Genomic DNA, 27,499 nt, shown 5'->3' with positions numbered 1-27,499 from the left:
CAGAGGCCCCTTCCCAGAAAATAACACTCTCGGCCCCCACCCTTACCCAAGAACCCTTGAGGGAGTTTCCCTGGAACGCTGGGCTGAGGCAAACTGAGAAACAGGTTTTTCCAGCCTCCATCATCCCAGCACCTGGGGGTGGCACACAGGTCCCAGTGTGTGGAGACAATCCTTATCTCAAATTTAGGTCACACCTTTGAGGTACTGCCAAGAAGGAGGTGCAGCCTGGTTTGAGGGCTCCCCAAAAAGGGTAGGAGAGTTGCATGGGGATGGGGCCCAGGACCCTCTTTCCAGGCATCAGCCCCAAGGGTAGAGTCAGAGGCCTCACCTGGCGTGGTTACTAAGTGGGGCACTGAGAAAGCCTCTATCACAGGCTTACATTTATTTCCTTTCTCAATTCAAAAGAGTCCTATTGGGAGCCAGGCTGTAAGTAGGGGAAAGGAGAACCAGCCAGACAACCAGGCTCATTGATTCTGGTGAGGCCCACTCAGCCCAGAGCCTGCTCCCCAGGGCGATCCTCATTGCTAAGGAAGGTTCTCCCTAGCAACAAGGTCCAGGAGTTACTTAGGGCAGATTCTCCATTGTCTTTGGGGTTGGGTTGGTTAAGGAGTGCATCATCATAAGCCTGAAACTAGAGCCGGAATGCCTGATATGACTCCTTCAGCCCTCCCATCAACCAAAGAGAGGTGGAATTCCCAGTCAGCTCTAGAGTGGTGGATAGATTTTAATGGCTCACAGAGGAGTGTGTGTCTTCTCACCTCAGATCTCCTTCATTACCTTGCTCCTTTCCCATCCTCTACTCCCATTACCCTCTCCACAGCCCTGGCAAGACCCAGGCCAGGGCACTGCCTGCTGCAGCCAAGATGCAGGCCGGGGTCACAGCTCTCGCCACAGCACTGCTGCACAGGTCTCCGACGCAGCAGTCCCTGTGGGCTGTGTAAGTCCCATCTCCCACCAACTCTGTTTTCACTTGATGGCAATGGTGGGTTACGGCGCAGGCTGGATAGTGATGAGGCAGGGTCACTGAAGCTGAGAGAGAAAATGAGACAGGTGTTAGCCTCCTGGCTGGAGGACTTGCCTTCGGGGGCAGAGGAGATGTGATTTCAAGGGACTCTCTGCTCCCTCAAAAACCACCTCCCTAAAAACCAAGTGATCAAAGTGATCACTGCCATTGTGAAACCGCTGGCGTGATGCCCTGGAGAAGACCAACATCACGTCTGTGCTGTTCTTGCCAAGAGCTTGAGCTCAATCTAACTGTGAGAAAATACCAGATAAATCCAAATTGAGGGGCATTCTATAAAATAACTTACCAGGACTCTTCAAAAGTGTCAAGGTCATGGAAGATAAAGACGCAGAACTGTCACAGATTGGGGGCAGCTAAAAAGACACGAGAGCCAAATGCAACGTGGGCTTCTGGTTTGGGCCTTGGGACAACCGGCTAAGTTGAATATAGTCTGCAGATCAGTTAGCAGCATTATACCAATGTTACTTTCTGATTCTGCTAATTGTGCAGTTGGCCCTTGAACAACACAGATTTACACTGTGTGGGCCCACTTATACAAAGATCTTCCCCTGAAAAATATACAGTTGGCCCTCCTTTTCTGGGTTTCACATCTGCAGATTCAACCAACTGCAGACTGAAAACAGTATTTTCAGCCCTAGTTGGTTTGGCTCAGTGGTTAGAGTGTCGGCCAGTGGACCGCAAGGTCCAGCCAAGGGCATGTACCCGGGTTGCAGGCCCAGTCCCCTGGGTGTGTGCAGGAGGTAACCAACCGATGTGTCTCTCTCACATCGATGTTTCTCTCTCGCGCCCAGTCTTTCTGAAAAGCAATGGAAAAAATATTCTCAGGTGAGGATTTAAAAAACAAAAACACACACAGAATTTGCGGTCCACAGTTGGGAATCTGTGGAGGCAGAGAGCCAACTGCCCTTTTATATAGGGTACTTGAGCGTGGGGTGTTTTGGTATCTGCAAGGGGGCGGGGGTGGTGTACTGAAACCAATCCCCCTCGGATAACAAGGATGACTATAGTTAAGTTTTGGGGGAGTCAAAAGGTATACCCAGATTTTCGACCGAGCCGAGGGTCTACACCTCTAATCCCCATGTGCTAACAGAGGAAGCTGGGTGAAGGATATACAGGAATTCTCTGTATTATATTTACAACTCTTTTGTCAATCCAAAATTATTTTAAAATAAAAATTAAAACTCCCTGGTCCTTAGCTGATGCCCGAAAGTTCGGTTTAATATTCTGGTTCCTGCTTTCAAGGGACCGAGATTTTTCAACCATGTGTGAGTGAGTGGGCCTGTGAGATTCTGGAGAGCAAAGATGGGGTGGGGGGGCCACACAGACAGCAGACAGGGGCTCCTGAAGGGCTCAGTGCCAGGAACCACAGAGGGGGCTACAGAGAGCTCTCTGCCACTGGCACTGTCTGCCCAGACCCAGCCTGATCCTGGAAGGTTCTGGAAGCAGGAAAGGGCTGGGGAAGAGGGAGAAACTGAGCACTCACGGTTCCCAGACAGCTTGCTCTGCCCCAGGCCGGGTTGGGGTTGGACCTCCAGGAAGCCACAGCCTTCGCCCTCACCACAGGTGGTCTCAGTCTCTTTGCAGGAGCTGCTGGGGCCTCTGCCACTGTAGTCACAGCACGGCATGCAGTGTCCTGGCAGGAGAGAGGAGGTGCTGGACCTGGGCTCTCAGGGAGGCCGGCTGGCGGAGGGGGACCGGCTTGAGTGACAGGGGCCTTGGCTGCCTTCTTACCCAAGATGGCCTCTGGGAAGGTGCCGAGCAGCAGCCCTACAAAGAGGGGGTTCATTGTGTCTTCCTGGGTCAGTGGCGTCTCTCTCTCCCACGGCCCCTTCCCTGGCCCTGCTCTGCCAGCCTTATATCCCCCTTCCCCTGGGCTTTATAGGGCAATAAAAAGGGAGGCACTGGGGCCCCAGCGGGGACAGGGAGGAGCCCCCACGGGAGAATGCTCTCAGCATCCTCTAGAGTCCTTAAGCTCCTCCATCCTTAGCAGCAATTCTGAGGCCCTTTCAGAGGGTCCTCAATGGTCTTCTTTTTCCTACCACATACCTGTGTGTGATCCTATTTTCCTCATACACACCAACCAGACCAGCATATCCCAACAGATTGAATGTGGAAGTAAATATGAAAACCCAGCCATCTTTGTTGGGAAAGAAGGTTTTTTTCACAAAAATATGTTTTGTTTACATGTAGTAGGTTTGTTATTTTAATGTTTAAGTGAAACTATTTTAAATGTTATGTTTTGATTTCTAATAGGGTAAATGTTAATATAATCACTAAGAAAGGCTCTTGGGGTCTTCAGTGACCTTCGAGAGCTTAAAGAGGTCCAGAGACAAGAAGTGAGGACGCTGCTGTTCTGTGAGAGATGTGCCTCCTCTGTCTGCCCCACCCATCCTGTTCTCCTGGGATATTCCTGCCCCACGCTCCAGATGTGGCTGTCCTCCTCCCCAGGCTCTTTAACCCCTGTCTTCCAGACTCTGCTACTGCCCCCCAAATCTTATTCCTGCATTTCTTCCTAGTCTTTATGACCTCTCCCCACGCTGACCTGCCCCAGTGGAAACACATCCGACCCTCTGACCCCGAGTATAACTAATTCTTTCCTCCCAGGTAGTAAAGCTGGGAGAGATGATTATGGGGTAGGGATGTTGGGGCTTGGGGTGATCAAAGGCATCTGAAGTTGCGTGAGGCCCTTCCTTAAGCAGCTGGGTTTTGTGGTGGGGGGTGGAGGGGGTGTTGTTGATTCCACACTCAAGTGGATCTGGGCCAGGGCTGTTTGGAGGGTGACACTGAGAGCTTTAAATGCACCGAAGGGGAAAAGAGAAAGCTGAGACATAGAGCAGAGTTGAGAGAGCAGAGAACAGCTTGAGACAAGGGTTGGGAAGGGAGAGGAGTAGGAGGCAAGGTGACAGACACAACTTTGGAGCTCAGACGTAGCTGAGAGAACAGAGATGACCCTAACGACAAGAGCATACTTCAGTAGGGGGCAAGGAGTTGTGGGGTGTGGGAACAGAGGGCCAGGGCCCCTGCTGATGAGGCTGGTGAATCTGGCCTGGTTCTGCTCCCCACTCCCAACCTCCAGGTTCACTCCCTAGGTGTGTTTGTTTACTGGTCCCTCCCTGTCTCACTCAGATGCTTCTACTCTCCAGCCTGGGGAACTCAGGGGCAGGTCACTTTCCCCTGGGCTCCTGCGCCCTGGATCCAGCCATGGGCACCTCCACCACCTTCCTCTGCATCGTGTTCTTCTGCGGGGCACCGGGTAAGGGGGGTTGGGGATACTCTGGGGCAGCGGGCTGGGGTGGGTGGCTAGGGCAGGGGGTCATGGAAAACACTGAGGGCTGGGGGGCAGAGGGGTCTGAGAGATGCCAAGAAGAGAGTTGTGAGAGCTTTAGAAAGAAGACCTGCTGGGTACGCCTCAGGCCAGCGTGGTAAAGTTCCTTATGGACGCACTGGAGAATGGCTGTCTTCCTCCTGGCATCTTGACAAGCCTCTGTCTCCCCTGTCCCTATCTCACCTCTCGCTTCTTTGCTGGGCCCCTTGGGAAATGTCAGTTCCAATTTTCTCATCTGTCTCCGGCACCATCTGCTTAACTTCTTCATCGCCGCCTCCCGTAACGCTGGCTTCTGTCATTCTCTAAGTTGGTCTCTGATTCTCTTGGCTTCTGTTCGCGTCTGTGCCTCTCACAATCGCTGTATCCCTCCCGCCTCTGTGTCTTTCTCTTTTCCTGTCTCCCTGCCTTCTCTGCGTCTCTTTCCTGCTTCTGCCTGCCCCTCTCGCTCCGTGCCAGTGCTCCCCTCTCCTCACTCCGTGTGTTGCCTCCCTGCGTCCCTGCCCCAGCCCGCAGGATCTTGGCTGTCTCTCACCTGGCCTGCTGCCGCCCCTCCCGCCCTCACGATCTCCACCAACCTCACAGGTCTCACCACTTCCCCTGCCCAGGGGCGGCTCCACTGTTACACCTGCAGCTTTGCAAAACCCTGCTACCCCGTTCCCACTGAGTGTCAGGATGATGAAGCTTGTGGCATCAGTACTGGCACCTCAGGTAGGGCTCTGGCCCAGTGGCCCTAATCCAGGCCGTTCCCTGCTTCCACCTGCCCTGCCTTTCCTGCTGCGCCTGCCTCAGCAGACCCCCTTTGTCCCACAGGGCAGAGCGAGATCATCCAGCGGAGAGGCTGCCTCCCAAGAGCACAGTGCCTTCTGCCCGGCAACGCCACCTACTGGTCACACCCCTACACTCTGCGGCACCTCTGCTGCGACCAGGACTTGTGCAATGTGGCCATCAGGCTGCAGTGGCCCTCCAGCGCCCTCCTCACCACCCTGCTTCTCATGGCCAGCTTTACCTGGGGAGGTCATCTCCTCCTCTAGTCTCACTCCGATCTGCAGCTCTTAACCCAGGACTCCTCCACCATCACCACAGCTCTGGAAACACCTGCCCAAACACTTTTGTGATATGGCCAAGAACCTGATTTTGTAGAAGCCTCAGATCCCTTTGCAGACTCATTCCAAGACCTGATTCCTATGGGCACTGCTCCAGCCCCTTACAGCAGCCTGCCCAGAGCCCAGCCTCATAAAAAACACCTGTCCTGTGTCTTTTGTCTTTTCTAGATGCCTGATGCTGATGCCCTCCTTCAGCCCCAGGTCTCTGGCAAGGCAGGTGTTTGATGGAGCTGTGGGTTCCAGGCAAGGGGATGAAAGAGGCACCATGTGTGGAGAAGAGGGGAGTTTTGCTAGGGAAGGTTAATTTGGTAGGTGAGGAACTTAGAAGGAGGGCTTGGGGAACTATGAAGGGTAAATTTAATAAAGGGCTATCTGGGGGTCTGGTAACACTGCTCTGTGTGTGTGTGTGTGTGTGTGTGTGTTCTCTAAAAGCAAACTGTCGCTGTTTGGTGGGTTGTGCTGCGTGCTGGAGCCTCAACCATAACTTTTTAAAAATTTTTTATATGTCTTTATTGATTTCAGAGAGAGGAAGGGAGAGGAAGAGGGAGAGAGAGAGAGAGATACATCAATAATGAGAGAATCATTGATCGGCTGCCTCCTGCACACAACTGGGCATGTTCCCCGACTGGGAATTGAACCGCGATCTTCTGGATCATAGGTCGATGCTCAGCCACTGAGCCACGCCAGCCAGGCTGAACCATAACTTTCACCTGGCTCTCATCAGTGTCATTCGTGTCAATAGCTTAGCTGAAGCCATGGCAGAGTGGAGGGTTTAGATGAGACTCCAAGAAAGCTTTCCTCCAGCGAGGCCTAAGCTCATGCAGATAACACAAAAGGGAGCCTGCTGGAGTTGCTTGTGGGGGTGTGGCTGGAAGTCCAGCTCATTTCTGCCTGAGCCTGGGGAATGGGCAAGCTGGGAGCCTCACTGGGCCCTCCTGCTTCACCAGCTCAGACTTGTCCATGGTTCACAGACAGCCCAGCATGCAGGGCCCGATGGCACACCCAGTCAGGGAATGCACCCTCCCGCCCTGTGGACACTCCTGCCAAGGGAGATAGTGTGTGACTCTGGGATCCCAGGATGTCAGGGTGACATAAGCGACTTACTGCTCCGGATGCTACAATGGAGAGCCTAGGATAAGGAGGGTGACGGGTGGGGGCCGAGCATGGACACCCCCATAGTGACCCAGTTCCCACCCCTTCCATCTGAGGAAGCCTGAGGTCTAATTAAAGGTGCTTGTTTCCTTTCAGTTCTTCTCTTCTTTGTGACTATGGGGCTGCTGACTTAATTTAGAGGCAACTTGAGTTTTCTTCCCACTCTCTCTGTCCCTCAGTCCTCCCACTCTGTGCTTCTATTTTTCTCTTTCTGAACATCTCATCCCTCACTCTGACTTGAGTCTCTTCCCTTTTCTCTTCCTCAGTTTCCCCCACTTGTCCTCTGGTTCCTCCGTGCCTGGTTCTCCACCGCTGCTCAAGTCCTGGGTTCCTCTCTCTCCTCTCTGCCTATCTCCACCCCTCCTCACCCCTGCCGGCCACCAAGCTCCCCTCAATCCCATGACTTCAGGCTCAGCACCACCCCCCCACACACACACATACACACAGCTTGTCTGCTGGAGACCAGCAAGACTGTAAAGTAGCACTCTCAGCCCCTCCCCCCTTGACAAGATTTTCAGGGAATCCTTCAGGTGCCACGTGGCCAGAAGACAGCAGGTCACTTTCCAGCAGATGCCACCGAGATCATCTGGTCTTAGGGGCAGGTGGGCTGTGGGTTTTGTGAAACAGAAAGACAGATTAAGGATACTTCCATTCTCCACCCCCTCAGGAACAAGGACTCATTCCACCCCAACCCCAGTCCCCTTGGGGATTTAAACCTCTGTCCCCTAGTTGTTCCTCACCTAAGATGGGCCAAGTGGATGTTCTCATAGACCTGGATTTCAGGTTTGAACTGAGGAATCGAGGCATCTGGGGAGAAGGAGCCATATGAAGTGTGGCAGAAAAGTCACCAGATAACCTAGAGCTGTATTCCCTATCCCTCCTTCCCTGGAGAAGACGGGGTACAAAGGCAAAACGTGAGCTCAACCCTCTGCCTCGCACCCACACGCTCTCTTCTTCCCTCTGGGGGGAAGGGACTTACCTCTGCACTGAGCCCCCTGGGCCCTCCGCCTCCAGAGCATGATGCTGAGGACCAGGATGGTGAAGCCCTGGCCTGCTGTGAACAACAGCATCAGGATCCAGGGCACATCCCAGGCCATGGAAGGGGCACAGAGGGCAGGGGAGGCATCCGTAGAGGCTGCAGTAAGGGCGAGAGAATGAGGGAAGCAGCGAGGAGCCCGTCCCTGTGCCCCAAAGAGAGGCTTCCCACAGTCTGGTGGGCTCTCCCCAAAGAAGACTTCATAAGTTTCCTTGCCCCCAATATTCATCCCTCACTTTGCCCCTTTCCAGCTCTCTCACCCCGGCCCCGTGAGCCAACATGGATGGAGAATGGCAATGCCTCCCCACACCCAACACACACGGACAGCTGGCTCCAGAGCAGACCACCGGCCATAACTCATTTCTCCTCATACCCTTCACAGTAATCCACCCTTTCGAGAACAATAAAGTGTCGTCCATGTATTCATTCTTCCAGTCACTCACCCGTAAGCATTCGCTGAGTGCCCACAGTGGGTGCTGTGGACGTAGAGGGAAATAAGGCCCAGAGGCTGCCGTTATTGGCCTTTGCTTATCAGAATAATGGCCATTTGCTCCTCCCTTGTAAATGGGTTATTCCACATCCAATAGCATTCTTTCTCAGTATAATGGACTTTTTCTGGTAAAACAATTGTATTTTTTCTCCTTTTGCCTTTACTATCAACGGGCCATTATAACATCAGTGCACATATCCTTATAACATCAGTGCACATGTCCTTATAACATCAGGGCACATGTCCTTTCTTCAATAGACAACTGCCCAGCAATAACTCTTATTTTCTTCCTCTCTGCTATGGGATATCCCCCACAGATCACAGGTTAGCCTGTTTCTGAACAATGACATGTTCCACCAGAACCCTTCTCCCTCTGGGCTCTGCTCTGTTCCACCAGAAGGTTGGCTTAACCATCCCCTTCTCTGTTCTGGATTCAGTGGGTGAGAAAAAAAGCCCTCCTCCTACAGACTACGGTCAGCTCCACCAGCAATCACCCCTCCTGACCTGGCCAATAACAAATTCGCCTCCTTTCCCACCCACTCCCCTAGCCAGCAGGTGTGACTGTGCCAGAGGGAACATCCCTTCCCATGTCTTCTCTCAGTTTACCTGCCAGGCTAAAGCTGATCCCCTTGTTCTGAGGTATGAGGCAGCGGATGGTCCTTGGTCTACGGCCCCTGGACTCAGGAAGCCCCTCCCCAGGACACACCATGAGCAGGGCAGCCCCATCGCCCCAGAAGGACTGCACATGGCCCCTCACAGGACCCCTTCCCTCCATCCAGGTCACAGAGTCCAGGCGTCTGGCAGGGACCAGAGAACACAGAAGGACAGAGCAGGGGGATCCATCTGCAGCTCTTGCAGATAACTGGGATCCTGTGGGGAGAGAGGGACCCCTCAGTTCCTTGCTTGGCTTCCCCATCTCCCAGTGGCCCCTGGTCTGCATGCTCCCACTCACCTTTGAGCACGGAGACATCATACACCCTCCAGTTCTGGTATTTGTGGCGCTGACCCAGCACGACGCACCAGTACCGCCCGGCGTCTCCCTCCTTGGACCCTTGCAGCCACAAAGAGTTGTTCCCCAACAATTTGAGCCTGGATTCCCTTCCCAGTTTCCCAGGGTCTGGGGCTGGCCTGGTCACTTGGACTTGGGCCACCAAGGCAGTGGAGGAGCCTGCTGCAGGGCTGCGGAACCAGGACAGGAGTTCGTCCCCATGTAGGATGGGTGGTGAGGGACATGGTAGCTCCATTGCTTCCCCCAAGGCCACATAGATGGGCTGGATGTTGTCTGTAGGGAGGGGCTTGTGTGAGGCCAGAGACCTCCATGAGGTCAACACCCCTCAGCTTGACCTCCAATCCCTGGCCTCCTTCCCTTAGGTAGTCCCCCAGCACTGGTCTGGCTGTAAGCACATTTCTAAAGCGACAGCTACAAAAAATGTGGGTGGAGAGAAATGGGTAGGACTTTCCCCTCCTTTCTCCCACTGAGTGAGGAAATCTGAGGGCAAGAGAGAAAAGGCTGGGATAGTTGGCAAATACCCATACTCTTCCTCTCATTTCTCCTTTTCTGGAAGCATTTACTCACCTGTTCTTATTTTCTTTCTTTTTTTTTTTTTTAAATGTCTATTGATTTCAGAGAGAGGAAGGGAGAGGGAGAGAGAGAGAGAAACATCAATGATGAGTGAATGATTGGCTGCCTCTATGTGCCCCCGACTGGGGATCGAGCCTGAAACCCGGGCATGTGCCCTGACTGGGAATTGAACCAGGATCTCCTGGATCCTAGGTTGATGCTCAACTGCTGAGCCACGCCACCCGGGCTCCTGTTCTTACTTTCTAAAGGAAACTGTGCATGACCTGGACCCTCAGGGTCTCTGGGTCTACCCCAGTATTAGAGACAGGGGGAGGTCAATTGGGGGAAATCTATCTTCTTGAGTCAGGTGCTTGCCCCAGGCCTCTAAGGAGAAGGAGCGGCAGTCCCTCACAGCCTTGCAGAATACCCCGCCTCTTGCTCCTTACCTGCAGCAGCCTGCGGGGGCCCACAGAGGGGCAGAAGGAGAAGGAAGAAGACTGCCATGGGAGAGCCTTTCAAGCTCTCTTGCCTGGGACCTGGTGTCCCCAGGGAGGAAAGGGAGGCCAGATAAAGGCCCACACTCCCTGGTCTGGAGTGACGTAGGCCTCTGGAGGGGATGGGAAAGCTGGAGAGATAAAGTCTAGCTGCAAGTCTACTGGGGAACAAGTGAGCACTGCCTTTCTGTCCTGATGGGAAAAAAAACCCAGTCCAGGCCACTGCAAAGACAGCCTCCTGGCAGGACCCAGATCCACGACTCTCCGTGCTGAGAAGCCTGCACAGAAGGGGTCACAGCTGTCCATCTCCTGCCAGTTTGGAAGCGCTCTCTTCTCCACCCTAAGAGATGCCAGCCATGAGGGGAGAAACTGAGCCTTCATGTTGGTCTCCACGGAACCCAGCATGAGACTGCACACCCAGTCGTACTTCAGAAATGATTTAAAATGGCTTTCCTTGGGGCTGCTTGGCATGCCACAGGCTTCTTCTCATCAGCCTCTGATGAGTATATTCAGTTATTACTCAAGGGGAGGAATAGCAAGGGCCTGGAAAATTCACTGATTCACGCCTTTGCCCCAGGCAGAGCTCTCAAGACAGATCTTCATATGGCTCTGATGGTTCTTAATGTGTTATTTATTATTAAAGGTTACTTATTAAAAAAAATTTTTGGTAAAATAGTCCATGCATACCAAAAACTGCATCTAATGTACGGCTGTATAGTGGCTACATAGACTGTGGCATATTTACGCAAGGACCGTCGACAGCACTGAGGATGCACAAACCACCGTGGCAGGCAGCCAGGCCGAATCCCACAGACATAATGAGAGTAAAAGAAGCCTGAAACAAAAAGCACATATTAAATGATTCCATTTAGATAAAGTACACAAACAGGCAAAAGTAAGCTAAGAGGTTGGGAATTAAGGTTGTGGTGACCCTTACTGGGGTGGTATTGACTGGTAGTGAATGCAGAGGCCTGCTAGGGGTTAATGGTGTTTTGGATCTGGTGCTGAGGCCTGGATATATTCAGCTGGTGCACTTTCCTGTGTATGTGTTCACTGCAATGAAAAGCTCAAGGGTGTGTATCTTATGTAGGTGTAAGGCACAAAGAAAAATCAAGCTTGTGTTGTGTTAGGAAGCAGAATATTACCGTTTCAGTTAAAGATCCTCTCTGCTGTGTAACACTTTTTCAAACTTGCCCTTTATCTTTCAGTTGTTCATTAAATTTTATGTGTTTTTAAACTTTATACAATGGTGGCATGTTGTATGTAATCTGTGGCTTTTTTTTTTTAATATATCTTTATTGATTTCAGAGAGAGGAAGGGAGAGGGAGAGAGAGATAGAAACATCAATGATGAGAGAGTCATTGATCGGCTGCCTCCTGCACGCCCCTGCTGGGATCGAGCCCGAAACCCGGGCCTGTGCCCTGACCGGGAATCGAACCGGGATCTCCTGGATCGTAGGTCGACGCTCAACCGCTGAGCCATGCCGGCCGGGCTGTGGCTTTTTTTTTTTTCCGCTCAACGTTATGGTTTTGAGATCTGCCCATGCTTAAGAGAGATGATTCATCCCTTTTCTTTTTTTACCAGTATTTCACTCATCTTAACTATACTCAGCCTTTCTATCCATGATCACGGTGTAGTTCTCCGTTTATTCATGCCGTCGTTTACCTCTTTCAGAAACTTTATATATTTTTTCTTCATAAAATCGTGCGTTTCTTTGATCAGATGCATTCCCAGAACCTAACCTTTTTCTGTTACCCTTGTCAAGCGTTGCTAACCCTAACCCTGCCTCGTTTCGCTCGAGCGTCTCCGGTATTAAGGGCTGGAGAGACGGAACCGCGCCCCGCAGCTTGCTAACGCGCCGCGTTCGGAACTCCTCCGAGGAATTTCTGACCCTCGCCGCACCCGTAGGTCCCCGCTCGACCCCTGTCTCGGGGCGTGCGGAGCGTCCCCGCTCGCTGGAGGCGGGGCCTGTACGTGCTGACGTCAGGGCGCGCGGCACCTGGAGGCCGGGGAGGGCGGGGCTCCAGGGGAACTGCTGCGGGAGAGCAGCGGCCCGAGCCGGGGCCATGGCGAAGCTGCTGAGCTGCGTCCTCGGCCCCCGGCTCTACAAGGTCTACCGCGAAAGGGACTCTGAAAGGGCGCCGTCCGGCGTCGCCGCCACTCCGGCTTCCGTCGCTGCCCCCCCTCCCAGCTCCTGGGTGAGTCGAGCTCTCCCCCGGTCGGGAACATGGTACGGCCCAGCCCCTCGCGGCCTCCGCTCCGCGGGAGCGCCCATTGCTGGAAATCGGGGGAGCCCGCCTGTCAGGCAGTTGGCGCGCAGTCCCCTCGGCGCCCGCCGGGTTAAAGCCCCGCCCGCGCCTGGCCGCCTCCTCTCCGGTTCGCCGTTGCCAGCGCCGTCCCCTGCGTTTTCCTCCCGCGGCCCGCGCCCTGTCGCCGCGGCTCAGGCCCGTCCTCGCGGCTCCCTCCGTCCTGGAAGACCCTGCGCGGACGCGGGAGCTGCGTGGCTTCGCCCTCAAACTCCCGATTCTTCTCCCTCAGCGCCCCGTCTGCCTCCCCGGCTCCGTTTTATCTCCCCTCTAGTGCGTTTTGCGTTTCAGTGTGACTTGCTCAGCCTGTCACCCGTCCGCCGCTCGCCACCGCACCCCCAGCCCGCGCGGGACCCCGCGTCCTTGCCCCGCGCACGCCGAGGCTGGTGGCGGGCCGTGCCCCGGGCTCTCTGCCTTTCACCTGTGGTCTCAGATGTTTCCTTTCTCCCACCACTGCCCACCGCGGCCACGTTTCCTTCCTGGCCGACCTGCTCTTATTTCGGATGCTCTTCTTACCTCTTCAAGTTGTCGCGGTGTCTTTTCCTTTCTTCCCTAACCCCACTCTCTCCCTAGGCTCCCCCACAGCCCATCTGAAACCGGGTCCCGAAAAAGGAGCCAAAGTTGTCCAGGGCTGCTTTCACTTTTGCTTCTTTTTTAAAAAATATATGTTTTTATTGATATCAGAGAGAGAGAGAGAGAAACAGAAACATCGATGAGAGTCATTGATCGGCTGCCTCCTGCACGCCCCCACCCTGGGTGGAGCCCGCAACCCAGACATCGCCCTGACGTGCCCAGATCGGAAGCTGAACCCTGTGATCTCCGGGTTCATAGGTCCACTGAGCCGCATGGACTGGGCTACTTTTGCTTCTAAGTCCCGCCCCCTGTGTTTGTTCTCATGGTCTGGGGTGGGAAATCCGGTTCAGAGCATGGCTGGGGGGTTTCTTTGGGAGCCAGGGATGTCCTAGAAGGGACAGTTTTGGAAGCTAGAACCAGAGGACACACATCAAGGCTTCCAAAAGGGAAGGGGAAGGACTTGTCAATGGGCAGGATCTTTAACCTGGGCATCTGTTTTGGTAGGATTCGTACTATCAGCCTCGGGCCCTGGAGAAACATGCCGACAGCATCCTGGCGCTGGTATGTCTGCCCTGGCACCTGGACTGCTGTATCTTTTCAGCCCCAGCTGCCCTCCTGAACTTTCTCCTGCCCCTGGGGGTGGGGGACACTCCAGACTCTGCAGATCACCTCTCCAATACACACAGACACACTATCAAGCACGTGCATACTTGGCACTCCCCTTTGGCTATGCCCAGCTCTCTCTGGGGCAGCCTGAGCCGTGAGGAAAATTTGTTTACTCTTGGAACCATCTGCAGGTGCTGAGTCCTGCAGTCCCCAGTGACCTGTCCTCCTGGCAACTAACCTCTTTGGCTGCAGGAACAGCTGTTCTCTCTGGCAGGGTTCCTATGGTGACATTTGTGCATCTCTTGGGGACCAGGTCAGGGGCTGTCCTGAGCAGGACCAATTGAAAAGACTTGATTAACTTGAGTAGAAAGAGAGACTTGCCTTTAAATGTGAATTATGTCTGGAGATCATAACAGGAAGAGAACAGGACTTATACTTACTTTTACCAGCCTGTTATGCTCTGACACATTGCCTTTCAACAGATATTGAGCACCTGCTGTGTGCACGATGCCATGCACAGAATAGGGACTTTACACGATAAACTTCAGGTTATCCACTTTGCTCAGAGCCTAGCCTGGAAGGGACAGAGGGGTGTGTGTGGGTGTGTGTATTGATTGCTTGTCCTTGTCTCTCTGCTGCAGGCTTCAGTCTTCTGGTCCATCTCTTATTACTCCTCTCCCTTCGCCTTCTTCTACTTATACAGGAAAGGTCAGTGTGATTTTGAAGGTGGTGGGACAAGAAATGGGCAGGTTGTTGGCAGATGAGCCAACCCCCTAAAGAGGAAAGGGGACCTGCACAGATGGCTTGGCTTCACTCTTCCATCAGGCATCTTCTCCCTCAGAGGCATGGCTGTTCCAATGCAGGGGCACGGGGTGGAAGTTGGGGTGGAATGGGAAGGGGACCTGAGGGGCAGTGGGGAAAGCTTCTCACGTAGTTTCTCTCCCCTCCCAGGTTACTTGAGTCTCTCCAAAGTGGTACCGTTCTCTCACTATGCTGGAACGTTGCTACTACTGCTGGCAGGTGTGGCTTGCCTCCGAGGTAGGTGGAGAGGGAGCCTGGTTTGTATCTATTCATCATGGGTAAATCAAAAAGTATCTTCTGAAATTTTGTGTTGGGCCCTGAGAGAGAGTAACTGAGACGATCAAGGCATGACCTTTTCCTCGAAGGGCTTGAGTTGTAAATATGAAAAAATAATTAGCAGAAAAGTTTGCTACTAGCTAGAAAATATGCGTATACTCTACAATAGTTCCACATATATTCATATCTATGTTTGTAATAATGCTAAACTGAAAATAGCTCCACAGCCACAAATAGTAGGGTGGGTAAATACATTAGGGGGTGTAGTCCTACGGCAACATGCTAAAGCAATGCAAATGAGCAGACAGCTACACTCAGCAACGCAGATGAAGCTAATACATACAATGTTGAATGAAAGAAGCTGACTGCCAAATAATTTATGCAATATGTTTCCACTTAGATAAAGTTCAACAGGGATGCATATTTAAGTGGAAAACCAGGGGCATTTTTATCTTGAAAGTCAGGAGAGAGATTACCTGGGAAGGGAAGAGGACAGGAGGAAGGGGAGGACTTCTGGTGGGAGGTGACTTTGGTCTTCTCTTTCTTGACCTGGGTGATGGTAACATGAATGTTTGCTTTGTATTTTTTAAACCGAATGTATGTTTTATGTACATATGTCATATCTCACAAATAAAAAATGAAGAGGCAAACCAAGTCATGGTGGGTGCACATGGTAGAAACTGGATGAGGGGGATGCTTGGAGAAGAGAGAATGGTGTGGAGCTGGATGGCTGCAGTAGGGTTCAGTCCAGAATGGGGACCCTCTGCCTGTGGTCTTTTGGCTCCTGGTCTCCATAGGGCTGGGCTCCCTCCTCAGAGAGGCCCTTCCTGACTACCCCATCTGAAAGTATCTCCCACCCCTCGGTTTTGTCTTAAGTTTTTTGTTTTTTTAATTAAATTAAATTAAATTAAATTAAAAAATTTTCCCCATCACCATTTATACTTCCTATACCCTCTCTTCCACCTCCACCCTGTCTTAGGTTTTAATTTTATTTCTTTTCAATTGTAGGGGGAAAGATAAATAGAGAAAAGTTCAGAGAACAAAATATCAAAAATAAGTGAAAGGCTTATGTTTTGTGATCTTGCTTCAGATACCTTTGCACTAAAGTACTAAAGCATTAGTTAGTGGTGGGGTTCCCATGGAACCCTCCCCAGCCCAGGGTTCCTCTTTCCCCAAAGTAACTGCTGTCATCTGCTGTGGTTTTTCCTGCATTTTTAAAAATCCTCACCCGAGGACATGTTTTTATTGATTTTAGAGAGAGAGGAAGGGGGAGAGAGAGAGAAACACTGATTTGTTGTTCCACTTATTTATGCATTCATTAGTTGATTCTTGTATGTGCCCTGGCCAGGAGTCAAACCCACAACCTTGGCCTATTAGGACCAGCTTGATGTAGCTCTAACCAACTGAGCTACCCAGCCAGGGCCTGGTTCCCAGTATTGCCGGGGGCTCTACCCCTGATGACACATAGCAATCTAGTTAGCTCTATCCCTCTCTGAAATTTTCATGTTGACTGTTTCTTGTCTTTCTCCAGCCCCACCTCACCCCCAACCAGAGTGGCAGCTCTCTGAGTACCAGGACCTTGCATCTCATTTACTACTGTCTTTCCAATGTCAGAACAGTGCCTGGTACTTGTCACCTATGGGGTCATTGGAAGGAGAGGTGTCAGGATTTTGAGGCTCCTTGACAGTGAAGGGAGAGCAGATGGGATCACTGAGGGGCTGGGTGAAGAGCTAAGGGAGCTCAGCATTGAGAAATGGCTCGAGGCTCAGAGAGGGAAGTAGCGTGGCGACCGGAGGAGCAGCCCAGGAACCAGAAGGAGGCAAGGATAGATGCAGGAAGTGGAGGAGGAAGGCATCTCGGGTGACAGGGAGAGAGCTGAGGGCCCAGTGGAAGAGCTGGAGGACAGAGGGAAGGGCCTTGAGTCCAGTGAGGAAGTAATTATGGGGCAAGAGCCATGAGGCAGATGGCAGGGAGAGACTATACAGAAAAGCATCGGAGAAGGGCGGCAATGGAAAGAGGAGAAACCCAGTGGAAGCAGGGCCAAGAGTGAGGGTGCGTGACAGTGTCTTCAGCCTGGGGAGACTGAGCATTCTGGAGGGTGGGAGGTCAACAGTCTGTGAAGAAACAAACTGAAGAGGCGAGGGCAGGGAGCGCTGTAGCCGTGCTGGCTGCAGGGGAGGCTCGGCTCAACCCTCCCATTTCCACAGATCCTGGGACCTGGGTTTCCTTTCCTCTCACTTCTCCTTCTGGGGCCTTCTCCTTCCCTATCTCCAGTTCTCTTCCTGAAACCTGCTCATCTTTTTTTCTCTCTTTTTTTAAATATATTTTATTGATTTCAGAGAGAGGAAGGGAGAGGGAGAGAGTTAGAAACATCAGTGATGAGAGTCATTGATTGGCTGCCTCCTGGGCACGTGCCCTGACTGGGAGTCGAACTGTGACCTCCTGCTTCATGGGCCAACACTCAACCGCTGAGCCACGCCAGCCTGGCGAAACCTGCTCATCTCGCTTCCTAGCTTCTCTAACAGTTTCCTGCCCCCTCCCCTAGGCATCGGCCGCTGGACCAACCCTCAGTACCGGCAGTTCATCACCATCTTGGAGGCCACACATAGGAACCAGTCTGCAGAGAACAAGGTGAGAGGTTCCAGGACAGGTGCCAGACAGGCCTCTCCTGGATGCTGGCACCGCTGCTGCTGGGGGAGGTGTTTTCTCTGCCCACTTCGCTGGGTGTTTGCTGCATGGGGTTCTATCACTTCTCCCCTCTCCACATGAACTGTCTGCCACAAACTTTTCCTTCCTACCATTCTTAATGGAATATTCTGCTAGAACAGTCTTCCTCCCCTCCGCCCTCCATCTGCAAGAGTTGCCTAGATGTAGAAACTTTCTGCAGAGTTCTTCAGACAGGGGTTTTCTCTCCGTCACAGAGCTCAGGCCAGTAAATATTCATTGTTGCTGTGTGCTTTGAACACCATGCTAGTTTTGTTCAGGGATGGGACAAGACAGACAGGTATGTCCACTCTTGTGCCCGGAGCACAGCATGGTGCCAGGAGGGAGAAAAGCCAGGGCACAGTGTCCTGGGAATTGTGCCCATCCAGCCAGTGCTGGAGTGTGATTATCTTTGAGAAGGGCTCGGGGACCCTGTAAAGCTCTTTCCTGCTACAGGGCTTTCTGGGGTCAGAGGCTGTGCCCGCCGTGGTATCACCGACCACCCCACCCCACCCCACCCCACCATTCCTGGAGTTCTATAATCATGCAGTTTGCATGTGCCCTTTCTAATCCTCACAACAGCGCATGAGGTGGCCTTGTTACACTCATTTATACATCTGAGAAAACAGGCAAAGAGAGGACAAGTGGCCCAGGCAGAGCCCAGAGCAAGGGAGTGGCTGAGTCTGAATTCGAGTCCAGGTCTGAGTAAAGCCTGCCTGAAATTTGCTTTTCTTCATTTTGTTTTGTTTTGCCTTTTATATTTTTGTACAAATTTTCTGTTGCTCTCTCAGAGTCAAGTTATTTTTGAAGATGTCAAAAAATTTTTCTGGCGAAAAATAAAAAAGAACTCTCAAAATAAAATAGAGTTCTGGGAGCCCTGGGGTTGAGGGAAGGAACACAGCTGAGTATAAGGCAGCGCTGCTGCCCGAACCACATGTGGGCCGACTCAGTGGCGCCTGGAGGTACAGCTGGTCTGGGTGGCACCGCCAGCCCATGGCTATAGGCACTGAGGAAAGGGAGGTGGCCCTGAGGGTGGAACAGTCAGAGAGGGCTTCATACAGGAGGCAACCCTGGTGCAAAGGAGCCACTCTGGACATGACTTCCCTCCTTTCCTCTCACTCAAACTTGGGACAGTCAGTTTGATCCACTGGGTATTTCTGAGACTCCAGGACAGCATCATGGGAAGGACCCTGGTGCACACAGGAGCATGACCAGACAACAGGCCCCACCTCTCCCTCAGAAATGCCAGCACCTCCAGCCACCTCTCTGGGGGGTGGGGTGGTCTTAGGTTTTGGTAAAGCAAATAGTTAGGTCCCTCTTCTGGAAGAGGGCAGACAGGCCAGTATGGTACCTGACAGGACAGCCTCTTGCTGGATTTTCCTGGCCATCTGAAAACTAGGAGGTATTGACCTATGCTAGTCCCCCAGCATGTGTGAGGGCCAGTCCCCAGGATGAGGGTGCTGGGGGTGGGTAGGTGGGTCCCTCTACTTCTCAGTTCCCCTCTTAATCCCCAACTCCTCCTCTCCTTGCCCACTACAGAGGCAGCTTGCCAGCTACAACTTCGACTTTAGGAGCTGGCCAGTTGACTTCAACTGGGAAGAGCCCAGCAGCCGGTGAGCCTCAGTTCTTTCACTTCATCCCTGCTCTCCCATCCCCCACCTCCATCCCTGCTGCGGGCCCCAATGCCTGCCTTCTAGCACCCTCTCCTCGTTCTAGACCCCACCGTCCTCCAGACCTCAGACGTCCAGCTTGCTGCTCCTGACCCCATCCTCCCCTGCATCTTTCCATTCCTCAGGAAGGAGTCCCGAGGGGGCCCTTCCCGCCGGGGCGTGGCCCTACTCCGCCCAGAGCCCCTGCACCGGGGGACAGCAGACACCCTCCTCAACCGGGTCAAGAAGCTGCCTTGTCAGATCACCAGGTGGGAAGCAGCAGGGAGGAGAGGCCAGCAGGGTGGCGGGAACATGGGGTGAGGGCTGTGGGACTGACCAGGTGCTCCATTGTAAGAGCTGTCATCTGTTGGGCCTAGTGCCGCATGCTTTGTATTATTTGTGGCAAAGTTGTGTTTATCTGTGTTCATGTTTGAGGAAAAGAGGCTCCCTGATGGTGAAGGAAGAGCTGGGGTAACACAGTTCTCTCTGAAATGAAAGCTCTTTTTTTTTTTGTTACTCCTCGCCTGAGGATATTTTTTCCATTGATTTTTAGAGAGTGGAAGGGAGGGAGGGGGGCAGAGAGACAGACAGAGACAGACATTGATGGGTTACCTCCTACACGTGCACAGACGGGGCCAGGGATCGAACCTGAAACCCAGGTACGTGCCCTTGACCAGAAATTGAACTCGCGACCCTTCAGTGTGTGGACTGATGCTCAAACCACTGAGCAACACAAGCCAGGGCCACGAAAGCTCTTTTGATAAGGCTTAGAGGGAGGTGAGAAGGGGACACGGAGCCCTGGTTGGAGCAGGATCTGGTGTCCGCTGCGTCCGTCCTGGCTCCTAGGCTATCCCACCTTGAGCAAGCTAGTTTGTGCATCCATGCTTACGTAACCCGCCTCACAGGGTTGGTGGCGTTCCGTAGGGTGATGTGTTCTGAAGGGCATGGAGCTTGCCTGGGGACCTGAGAGAATGAGGTAAAGCCCAAGGAAATGATAGTCATGGGCAGTGATGATGTTGGAGGTAACAAGTTGATCTCTCTGTTGCTGGCGTGAGGTCGGTTCTAGACCAGGGGAAGGTGGGCTTGGTGGCTGGTTACCCACAATGTGCTGATTGGTCAGAGGGGCGAGCCAGAGTTGGGGTTCCGAGGGCGATGCTGGAAGGGGTCATGCAGTGTTGTTTTGGGGACAAATCCTACTTCAGGATGAATTAGAAGTGGTTAATTGTCCTTGTCAGGAGCAGCACCTACCACATCTTACCTGCCTAGATGAGTACGTTCGTTTAGTAAATGTTTATTAAGCCCTACTCTGTGCCAGGCTCTGGGCACCTCCTATGTGACAGATATCAGACATTTCAAAGTGAACAAAACAGCCAGGTGCTGGCCCCAGTGGAGTTTGCAGTCTAGTTGGTGTCTTTTAAACTACCCATCTTGACCCATTAGTAAATCTTGAAATCAATTTAGTGAATTGCAGCTGTCTTTTTTTCCCCAAGTATTATTTATTTTGGGACTTTTATTAACTTGTATTTACATATTAACAGGTTCATATTTGCTAATAACTTTGCTTTTACTTATTGTATATAGAAAGTATTATGTATTATCTCAAAACTTTCAGAATTATATATACTGGGCTACAATATAAAATGTGTATTTTACAAAAGTTGCAGTAAAAAAAGTTTGAAAACCACCAGCCTTGTACATATAATGTTTCATTAAGTCCAGAAAAAGGCAAACAAAGCTGAGACAGTCACAGGTAAAGCAGGCTCCAGAGTCTGTGACTGCTAGTGCTGTGACAGTCCCTGGGGCCCCTGGGGCTGGGGGTTCCTTAACTCCATGCTCCCCACAGCTACCTGGTGGCTCACACCCTGGGGCGCCGGATGCTGTACCCAGGCTCTGTGTACCTGCTCCAGAAGGCCCTCATGCCTGTGCTCCTGCAGGGCCAGGCCCGGCTGGTGGAAGAGGTGAGGCTTCCCTGCCCGCCCCCACCCCCGACAGCTCTTCTTCCCCTGAAGGATGTGGTCTCCTGCCCTTAACTTAGCCTTGCATCTCTCCCATTCAGTGTAATGGGCGCCGGGCAAAGCTGCTGGCCTGTGATGGCAATGAGATTGACACCATGTTTGTGGACCGGAGGGGGACAGCTGAGCCCCAAGGACAGAAGCTGGTGAGCGGGGGCAGGGAGCCCAGAGGTAAAGTGTGGGGAGGGCAGCGGAGGTTCTGGGGATCTCAGTTGTATAGCAGTCCTCAGGAAACGCAACTGCAATAATCCCATCACCTAGCTCTTCCCCAAAGACCTTTTGGTGTAGGAAAACCACACCATAGGGAAATAGATGAAGTAGCAGTTGACATTCAAGGACCAACAAGTAATCATCATAATAGTTACCCTTAGAAAGCACTTACCACGTGCAACACATATATTTCATCCCCACAACAACCCTGTAAGAGAGGTACTGTTTATGTTAGCCCATTACAGATGATGAAACTGAGGCACAGAATAACTTTCCCAGATTACGTAGTTAGTGGGAGAGCCGGGATTTGAAGCTAGGCTCCAGAGTCTCTTGCCTCCATGAAGCAGCCCTGGAAAGAGCACTAAGCCAGCAGGCTAGGGAGCCAGATCTTAGTTCCGGCTCTGCCCAGCAGCTATGGGAGTCCATGCAAATCCTGTCTTCTCTGGGCTTTGGCTTGGGGCACCTTGGAAATTAGTTTATCTAGACCTGAGCCCAGAGAGGGAGAGGAAAAGCGATTGGCATACCACACAAAAGATAGTCACAGGAAAAATAGACCCAAAAACTAGAAAGGAAAAAATAGCCCAAATCCCACTCTTGAGAGAGATCCACCTCGTGGCCTCCCAAGGACAAATGCACACTAGTTGGGTGGTTGAGCAACTCAACTCGAAACATTCTTCTTCCTCTGAATGTTTGCTCAGCATTTGCATCAACTTTGGTTCTCCACTTTGGGACCTTGTGAAATTTGATTGTATTCCCCATGGAGATGACAGGAATGCGCCCTTCCCTCTTCCCTTTGAAGCTCCCAAAGGCTGCCTCCTCAGTCCCATTTGGCTCTTTCCCAGCCCTCCTTCCTGCCTCCTTCCACAGGTGATCTGCTGTGAGGGGAATGCGGGCTTCTATGAGGTGGGCTGTGTCTCCACACCTCTGGAAGGTAGGCCCATGGCTCTGTCCTTTTGTATCTGCCCCTTGGAATGGAACGTCCCCATCTTCCCACATGGATATGACTTGCCCATGCCTGACCATTTTCTGTGGGTAAAGTTTGAAACCCTGACCTGTGGGGAAAAGTCCATGCCCCATGTGCTTTGCTACCCTTACATCCCTGCCCTTGGGCTGTGTCCCTAACCTCCATACCCTCCTCACAATCACGTCTCCCTTCTGCTGCCTTGGAACCTTTGGTGTCATCTCTCCATCCTGGGAAGGCTCAGTATTATTTGCCTCTAGTTGAGGGGTGGTCAGAGCTCTGGTGTCCCGCTGCTCCTTCTGGGAGGCTGGGGTGTAGGCCATGAGGTCCCAGCCCCTCTCCACCCTGTGTTGCAGCTGGATATTCAGTCCTGGGCTGGAATCATCCAGGCTTCGCTGGAAGTACGGTGAGACCCTCTGTATATTTCTGTGGGGCTCCCACTCCCCTGTGACCTCGTGCCAAGGGGAGGGAGCTGCAAGTCATGGGGAGCCCTTCACAGTGAGGGGTTAGCAGGAGGGAATGTGACGGATCTCTGTAAATGCTGGGAGAGCCACCCCCCTACTGTCCTTTTACTCCCTTCTCTGTTGCAGGGGAGCTGCAGGAAGGGTCTGCTCTGGGAGGGTGTGGGTGATATGCCAGCTGGCCAGTAGTACTGAGCCACTCCTGCCTTTGCCTTTCCTCCTACAGGGGGTGCCATTCCCACAGAATGAGGCCAATGCCATGGACGTGGTGGTCCAGTTTGCTGTCCACCGCCTGGGCTTCCAGCCCCAGGACATCATCCTCTATGCCTGGTCCATCGGCGGCTTCACTGGTACCAGCCTCCCTCCTCCCACACTGTAGGCGAATTCAGCACCCCTTTCCCCCAAGAGGAGGTGGGGAGTGCACTGGAGTGGGCTTAAGGAAGGGGAGGATCTCTGAGCGGTCTGGAAGAAGGTATATTATATACACGTCACATTTCCTTCCACGCTCATACGTGGTTATCAAATGTAGACCCAGGTCCTAGACTGGGAAGACCAGGGAGGTAAAAGTTTCCTCTAGATTGTCTTCGTTGCACTTCCATATTCTCTCTGCATCCTCTCCAGACAGTGAGGGCTAAGGAGAGCCCTGGGGCTAACCTAGTTGGGAGGATGGGGTCAACCCATGGGGTCAGTGGAACGAAGCTGGGGTGGTGGGGAGGAGTCCCTTGGTCTTCACCTTTATTCCCCATCCTGGTACCAGCCACGTGGGCAGCCATGTCCTACCCAGACATTAGTGCTGTGATCCTGGATGCCTCCTTTGATGACCTGGTGCCCTTGGCCTTGAAAGTCATGCCAGATAGCTGGAGTGAGTACAGCCCCAGGTCTGCTCTTGCAGGGAAGGGTGGGCTGGAACTGGGAGCTGTGCTAACTGGCAATGATTCCCTTTTCCATCCATGCATGGGGAGGGGTTTGCCCCATTGTTGAGAAGCAGAAGGAATCCGTTTCTGGGGGCCTTAGTTTTCTCTCTCCATGAACAGTAAGGACCTTTGTGTTGGGCAAGGGTTTTGTCTCTGCTATTCCTTCACTTTTGTCCCACGCTAGGGGGCCTGGTGACCAGGACCGTGAGGCAGCACCTCAATCTAAACAATGCTGAGCAGCTGTGCAGGTAATATTCTGCCCCACCTCACCCCCACCCTGCACAGCTCTGCTGGGTGTGCAAATGCTAAAGTTAGTACTAAAGTGCTCAAGTGCAAGTTGGCAAATGACCACGGCCCCAAATCCCTTGAGTGACCCTGCTCCCACCCAAGATGGCCTAACTCCTGCCAGGTTCCCTGGAACCCTCAGCCAGCTTCTCTTTCATTTATTTATTTATCCTCACCCGAGGATATTTTTTCCATTGATTTTTAGAGAGAGTGGGAGGGAGGGGCAGAGAGAGAGAGAAACATCGATGTGAGAGAGACATCAATTGGTTGCCTCTTGCATGAGCCCCAACCAGGGTCGGGGATTGAACCTGCAATCCAGGTACGTGCCTTTCATCAGGAATCGAACCCATGACCCTTCAGTACACGGCTGATGCTCTAACTACTGAGCCAAACCAGCCAAGGCATCTTATTTTTTTAATCCTCACCCTAGGATATGCTTTTATTGATTTTAAAGAGAGAGAGAAGAGAGAGAGAGAGCGAGCAAGCAACATCAATGTGAGAGAGAAAAACATCAAACGGTTGCCTCCCGAGGGATCAAACCTGCTATAGCAGGGGCTAAGAATGTAGCCAGTGCAGGAGTGAGGTGGTCAGTTGTCACCTTCCTCCCTCTGAGCTCTCCTTCCCCACTACTCTGTCCCCTGAAGGTACCAGGGCCCTGTACTGCTGATACGCAGAACCAAGGATGAGATCATCACCACCACGTGAGTGCCTGGGCACCTTTACCCTCCCAGGTCCCAGAGAGAGCTAGACAACTGCCCCTCCCACCTCTGCCCAGTAAAAACCCGGGTATCCAAACCCTTCCTCCCCTCCATTGTACATTCTTCTCACCTCCAGGGTTCCTGAGGATGTCATGTCCAACCGAGGCAATGACCTCCTGCTGAAGCTCCTGCAGCATCGGTGAGAGCTGGGGTGTGTGTGTGCGTGTGTACATATGTACACACCCCAGCGCTGGGAGGAAGGGAAGAAGGTTCAGGGATGAGCAGTAAAGTGAATTGGTTCTGACTCCCATCCTGGCACTACCTCTACAGGTATCCCCGTGTGATGGCAGAAGAGGGTCTTCAAGTGGTGAGGCAGTGGCTGGAGGCCTCCTCACAGCTGGAGGAAGGTGAGAGGGGATCTGGTGAGGCCTTTGGGTGGGGGGCCTGGCAAGGCCAGGATGCTGACAGGCCCTCATGTCTCTCCCTGACCAGCCTCAATTTATAGCCGATGGGAGGTAGAGGAAGACTGGTGTCTGTCTGTCCTCCGCTCCTACCAGGCGGAACATGGGCCAGACTTCCCCTGGAGCGTGGGTAAGGAGGTCCTGGGGCAGGAGAGGAGGTTGGGAAGAGCCCAGGAAGGGGATGGATGCCCAGATGCATGAGCAGTGTTTGAGCACCTCCTCTCTGCAGGGGAGGACATGAGTGCACGTGGAAGGCAGCAGCTGGCTTTGTTTCTGGTGAGCTAAGGGATGGGAAGAAGGGGGTGCCTGAATGGTCAGGGGGCACGTGGGTCTTGGGGACAGTTGGAAGTGGCAGCTTTTACAGAGTGGGTGGGGAGTTTAGAAGGTAGAGGGTAGGGAGGTGGCTGGTGGCTGCCACTCACTGCAGTGCTGTGCACCCCACTTGTCCCGTCCTCTTTCCTTAGGCTCAGAAGCATCTGCACAACTTTGAGGCCACACATTGTACCCCACTCCCGGTCCAGAACTTCCAGATGCCCTGGCACCTCTAGGGACCACACTGGGACTCATTTTGAAAGAATGGGATGGAAGGAGACATGACAAAGGACCTTATTTGTGATTCTCTGTGTTCATGTTGCTGTTTATAGTTTGTGGAAAGTGGAGGCCGCTCCCCTTTTCACTGTTCCTCTTGCACGGTTCCCCTCATCCATCCTGCAGTACCTAACCTCCCCAGCACACACCCTGCATTAAGTGAATGGATTTTTCCTAATAATTAAAAGGTATTTTTTCTACTGGCTGGCTAATTGTGACTTCCCAAGTATCAGGGATCAAGGGGCTGAAGCCTTAAAGGGCTGGGCTTTGGGAAACCCCAACGCCATACAGCCAATTTAACCCTCTCCATCTCTGCTGCTTCCCCAAGCCTTCGACTCCCAAACTGAGCTACCCTCATGCAATAGGTCCCTAAGCCTCACCCTCCCTGGTGTGCCAAATGTTATCACCACTGCAGCCTCCTGGCCGACTCAGTCCCTCCTGCATACAACCACCCCAGGAGCCCAGGTTGCCTCCTGTTGCTTCAACTCACAAGCTTTGTCGTTTATTAAGTGCTTTCCAGTACCTGACTTTACCTACTCAGCTTTTCTGCCGATTTCCATGTCCAATTGGCATGATTTCACCATCAGTATCCTGTTTTCCTTGCTCAGCTCTTGCTACTCCTATGGGGAGTGAGGAACGAACGGTCTGCTCCATGTCTTATGCAGCAGATCCTGCACACCCTCCTCGCCATGCCATCATGTCTCTCTCCTCACATACTCTTTGCAAGTTGACAAGCATGGGGCGTACCAGGGACTGGGTGCCAAGGACTCATGTCCTCCAGAGCCATACTTGGCCTTTTGGGACAGCTGGTAGAAGAATATTCTTAGGTCGAACCTGAGGAAACCAATTCCCTGTAACTTCCCTCCTATTTCCAATCCTTGAGCCTCATGGAACAGAATGAGCCCCTCTTTCACCCATCAGTTTGTTACCTGACCACCTTCTTCCCTTGGAAGCCTCCTTTCCAGATGAGACAGCCCTAGACCACCCTGGGTCCACTGTTTTGAACAAGATACTGAACATGGGCGACAGTGTTCTGATGACCTAGGCACAGTCTAGCTAATCTCAGTGTCTCCAACCCTAGTGCGTGATGTTCCAGGCAGAGGTCTGTTCCTGCCAGCTCAGGAGCTCCTTAGGGGAGGTTATACTGCATCTCCACTGGAAGGGGTGATCTGAGACTTGTCAGGTGACAATGCCTGCTATTTGGGGTTAAAAGAGAGGTGCCTATAGCTCCAAAGTGTTCCACCTTTAGCAAATACAGGAAAGCTGATAGTGGCACCCTTTCCTCTGTCCCGTCTCGGGACAAACAGGGTGGGAAATGCAGAGCATGAGGCCATGCGACCTGGGGCCAGTTGCATGGTTCTGAATCTTGCCCTCCCAGATGCATCAGGAGTTAATCCCCTGGAAACAAAGTCTGTTTAACTAGGAAGGGTGGGGAATCTTTTTTCTGCCAAGGGCCATTTGGATATTTATAACATCATTAGAGGGCCATACAAAATTATCAACTTAAAAGTTAGCTATGAAAAAAGCTCCTAGATTTATTGAATTTTGAGTCCCGCCTGTGGTTGCCTTGGCAGGGCCAGACAAAATGATTTTGCTGGAGGGTGGACATTTCCCCACCCCTGATAAGGGAACCTCCTTAAATGCAAATAGGGGGCACCCAGCCCTACCTTCCACACCATGGAGACAAAGAACCCCTCCCTGGCCATGGCCAATAGCTCTACTGACCTGCCTCTACCACTACTTCTACCTCCCCTTCTTCTGGGATGCCAGGAGGAGCCCTGGACACCTGAAGTGGGTGGGGAGAGGGGAA

The 27,499-nt window shown here is 52.5% G+C and overlaps 4 protein-coding genes across 4 annotated transcripts; 2 read left to right on the top strand and 2 right to left on the bottom strand.

Moving 5' to 3' along the window:
- Positions 1 to 329: 329 nt before the first annotated feature.
- On the bottom strand, positions 330 to 2,810 carry LY6G6D (lymphocyte antigen 6 family member G6D). The gene is made up of 3 exons (XM_016215309.2): positions 2,756 to 2,810; positions 2,508 to 2,657; positions 330 to 1,029 (listed from the first exon to the last, which is right to left on the bottom strand). Exons 1-3 carry the CDS (start codon positions 2,808 to 2,810, stop codon positions 806 to 808), a joined length of 429 nt encoding a protein of 142 aa, XP_016070795.1. The 3' UTR covers positions 330 to 805.
- A 1,415-nt stretch (positions 2,811 to 4,225) lies between these two features.
- Positions 4,226 to 5,413, top strand: LOC148093002 (lymphocyte antigen 6G6e-like). Its single transcript, XM_087817079.1, has 3 exons — positions 4,226 to 4,277; positions 4,932 to 5,057; positions 5,160 to 5,413. The coding sequence occupies exons 1-3, from the start codon at positions 4,226 to 4,228 to the stop codon at positions 5,378 to 5,380; spliced, it is 399 nt and encodes a 132-aa protein (XP_087673205.1). The 3' UTR covers positions 5,381 to 5,413.
- Positions 5,414 to 7,186: 1,773 nt separating this feature from the next.
- LY6G6F (lymphocyte antigen 6 family member G6F) lies at positions 7,187 to 10,210 on the bottom strand. Its single transcript, XM_016215310.2, has 6 exons — positions 10,138 to 10,210; positions 9,083 to 9,412; positions 8,737 to 9,000; positions 7,584 to 7,739; positions 7,345 to 7,411; positions 7,187 to 7,211 (listed from the first exon to the last, which is right to left on the bottom strand). The coding sequence occupies exons 1-6, from the start codon at positions 10,193 to 10,195 to the stop codon at positions 7,187 to 7,189; spliced, it is 900 nt and encodes a 299-aa protein (XP_016070796.2). The 5' UTR covers positions 10,196 to 10,210.
- A 2,005-nt stretch (positions 10,211 to 12,215) lies between these two features.
- ABHD16A (abhydrolase domain containing 16A, phospholipase) lies at positions 12,216 to 25,889 on the top strand. The gene is made up of 20 exons (XM_016215363.2): positions 12,216 to 12,383; positions 13,569 to 13,625; positions 14,312 to 14,378; positions 14,622 to 14,708; positions 17,293 to 17,378; positions 18,990 to 19,063; positions 19,246 to 19,368; positions 20,943 to 21,057; positions 21,156 to 21,257; positions 22,189 to 22,252; positions 22,639 to 22,688; positions 22,970 to 23,093; positions 23,501 to 23,605; positions 23,842 to 23,905; positions 24,587 to 24,643; positions 24,777 to 24,839; positions 24,971 to 25,047; positions 25,133 to 25,231; positions 25,331 to 25,377; positions 25,566 to 25,889. The coding sequence occupies exons 1-20, from the start codon at positions 12,252 to 12,254 to the stop codon at positions 25,647 to 25,649; spliced, it is 1,677 nt and encodes a 558-aa protein (XP_016070849.1). The 5' UTR covers positions 12,216 to 12,251; the 3' UTR covers positions 25,650 to 25,889.
- The last annotated feature ends 1,610 nt before the right edge of the window (positions 25,890 to 27,499 follow it).

The sequence above is a fragment of the Miniopterus natalensis genome, chromosome 5, assembly GCF_054644295.1.
Source record: "Miniopterus natalensis isolate mMinNat1 chromosome 5, mMinNat1.hap1, whole genome shotgun sequence".
Taxonomy (NCBI): domain Eukaryota; kingdom Metazoa; phylum Chordata; class Mammalia; order Chiroptera; family Miniopteridae; genus Miniopterus; species Miniopterus natalensis.
This window is presented reverse-complemented; position numbering and strand designations above follow the sequence as displayed.

What these genes read in the sequence shown, in the direction of transcription:
- ABHD16A (XM_016215363.2), top strand. Translation starts at nt 12,252, where the DNA reads ATGGCGAAGCTGCTGAGCTGCGTCCTCGGCCCCCGGCTCTACAAGGTC. An exon ending in CCCCCCCTCCCAGCTCCTGG is followed by an intron (nt 12,384 to 13,568) that starts GTGAGTCGAGCT and finishes CTGTTTTGGTAG; the next exon opens with GATTCGTACTATCAGCCTCG. An exon ending in AGGTGTGGCTTGCCTCCGAG is followed by an intron (nt 14,709 to 17,292) that starts GTAGGTGGAGAG and finishes CCCCTCCCCTAG; the next exon opens with GCATCGGCCGCTGGACCAAC.
- LOC148093002 (XM_087817079.1), top strand. Translation starts at nt 4,226, where the DNA reads ATGGGCACCTCCACCACCTTCCTCTGCATCGTGTTCTTCTGCGGGGCA. An exon ending in GTTCTTCTGCGGGGCACCGG is followed by an intron (nt 4,278 to 4,931) that starts GTAAGGGGGGTT and finishes CCAACCTCACAG; the next exon opens with GTCTCACCACTTCCCCTGCC. An exon ending in CATCAGTACTGGCACCTCAG is followed by an intron (nt 5,058 to 5,159) that starts GTAGGGCTCTGG and finishes TTTGTCCCACAG; the next exon opens with GGCAGAGCGAGATCATCCAG.
- LY6G6F (XM_016215310.2), bottom strand. Translation starts at nt 10,195, where the DNA reads ATGGCAGTCTTCTTCCTTCTCCTTCTGCCCCTCTGTGGGCCCCCGCAG. An exon ending in GCCCCCGCAGGCTGCTGCAG is followed by an intron (nt 9,413 to 10,137) that starts GTAAGGAGCAAG and finishes CCCTCCCTACAG; the next exon opens with ACAACATCCAGCCCATCTAT. An exon ending in TGATGTCTCCGTGCTCAAAG is followed by an intron (nt 9,001 to 9,082) that starts GTGAGTGGGAGC and finishes CTCTCCCCACAG; the next exon opens with GATCCCAGTTATCTGCAAGA.
- LY6G6D (XM_016215309.2), bottom strand. Translation starts at nt 2,810, where the DNA reads ATGAACCCCCTCTTTGTAGGGCTGCTGCTCGGCACCTTCCCAGAGGCC. An exon ending in CTTCCCAGAGGCCATCTTGG is followed by an intron (nt 2,658 to 2,755) that starts GTAAGAAGGCAG and finishes CTCTCCTGCCAG; the next exon opens with GACACTGCATGCCGTGCTGT. An exon ending in GAGCAAGCTGTCTGGGAACC is followed by an intron (nt 1,030 to 2,507) that starts GTGAGTGCTCAG and finishes TTTCTCTCTCAG; the next exon opens with CTTCAGTGACCCTGCCTCAT.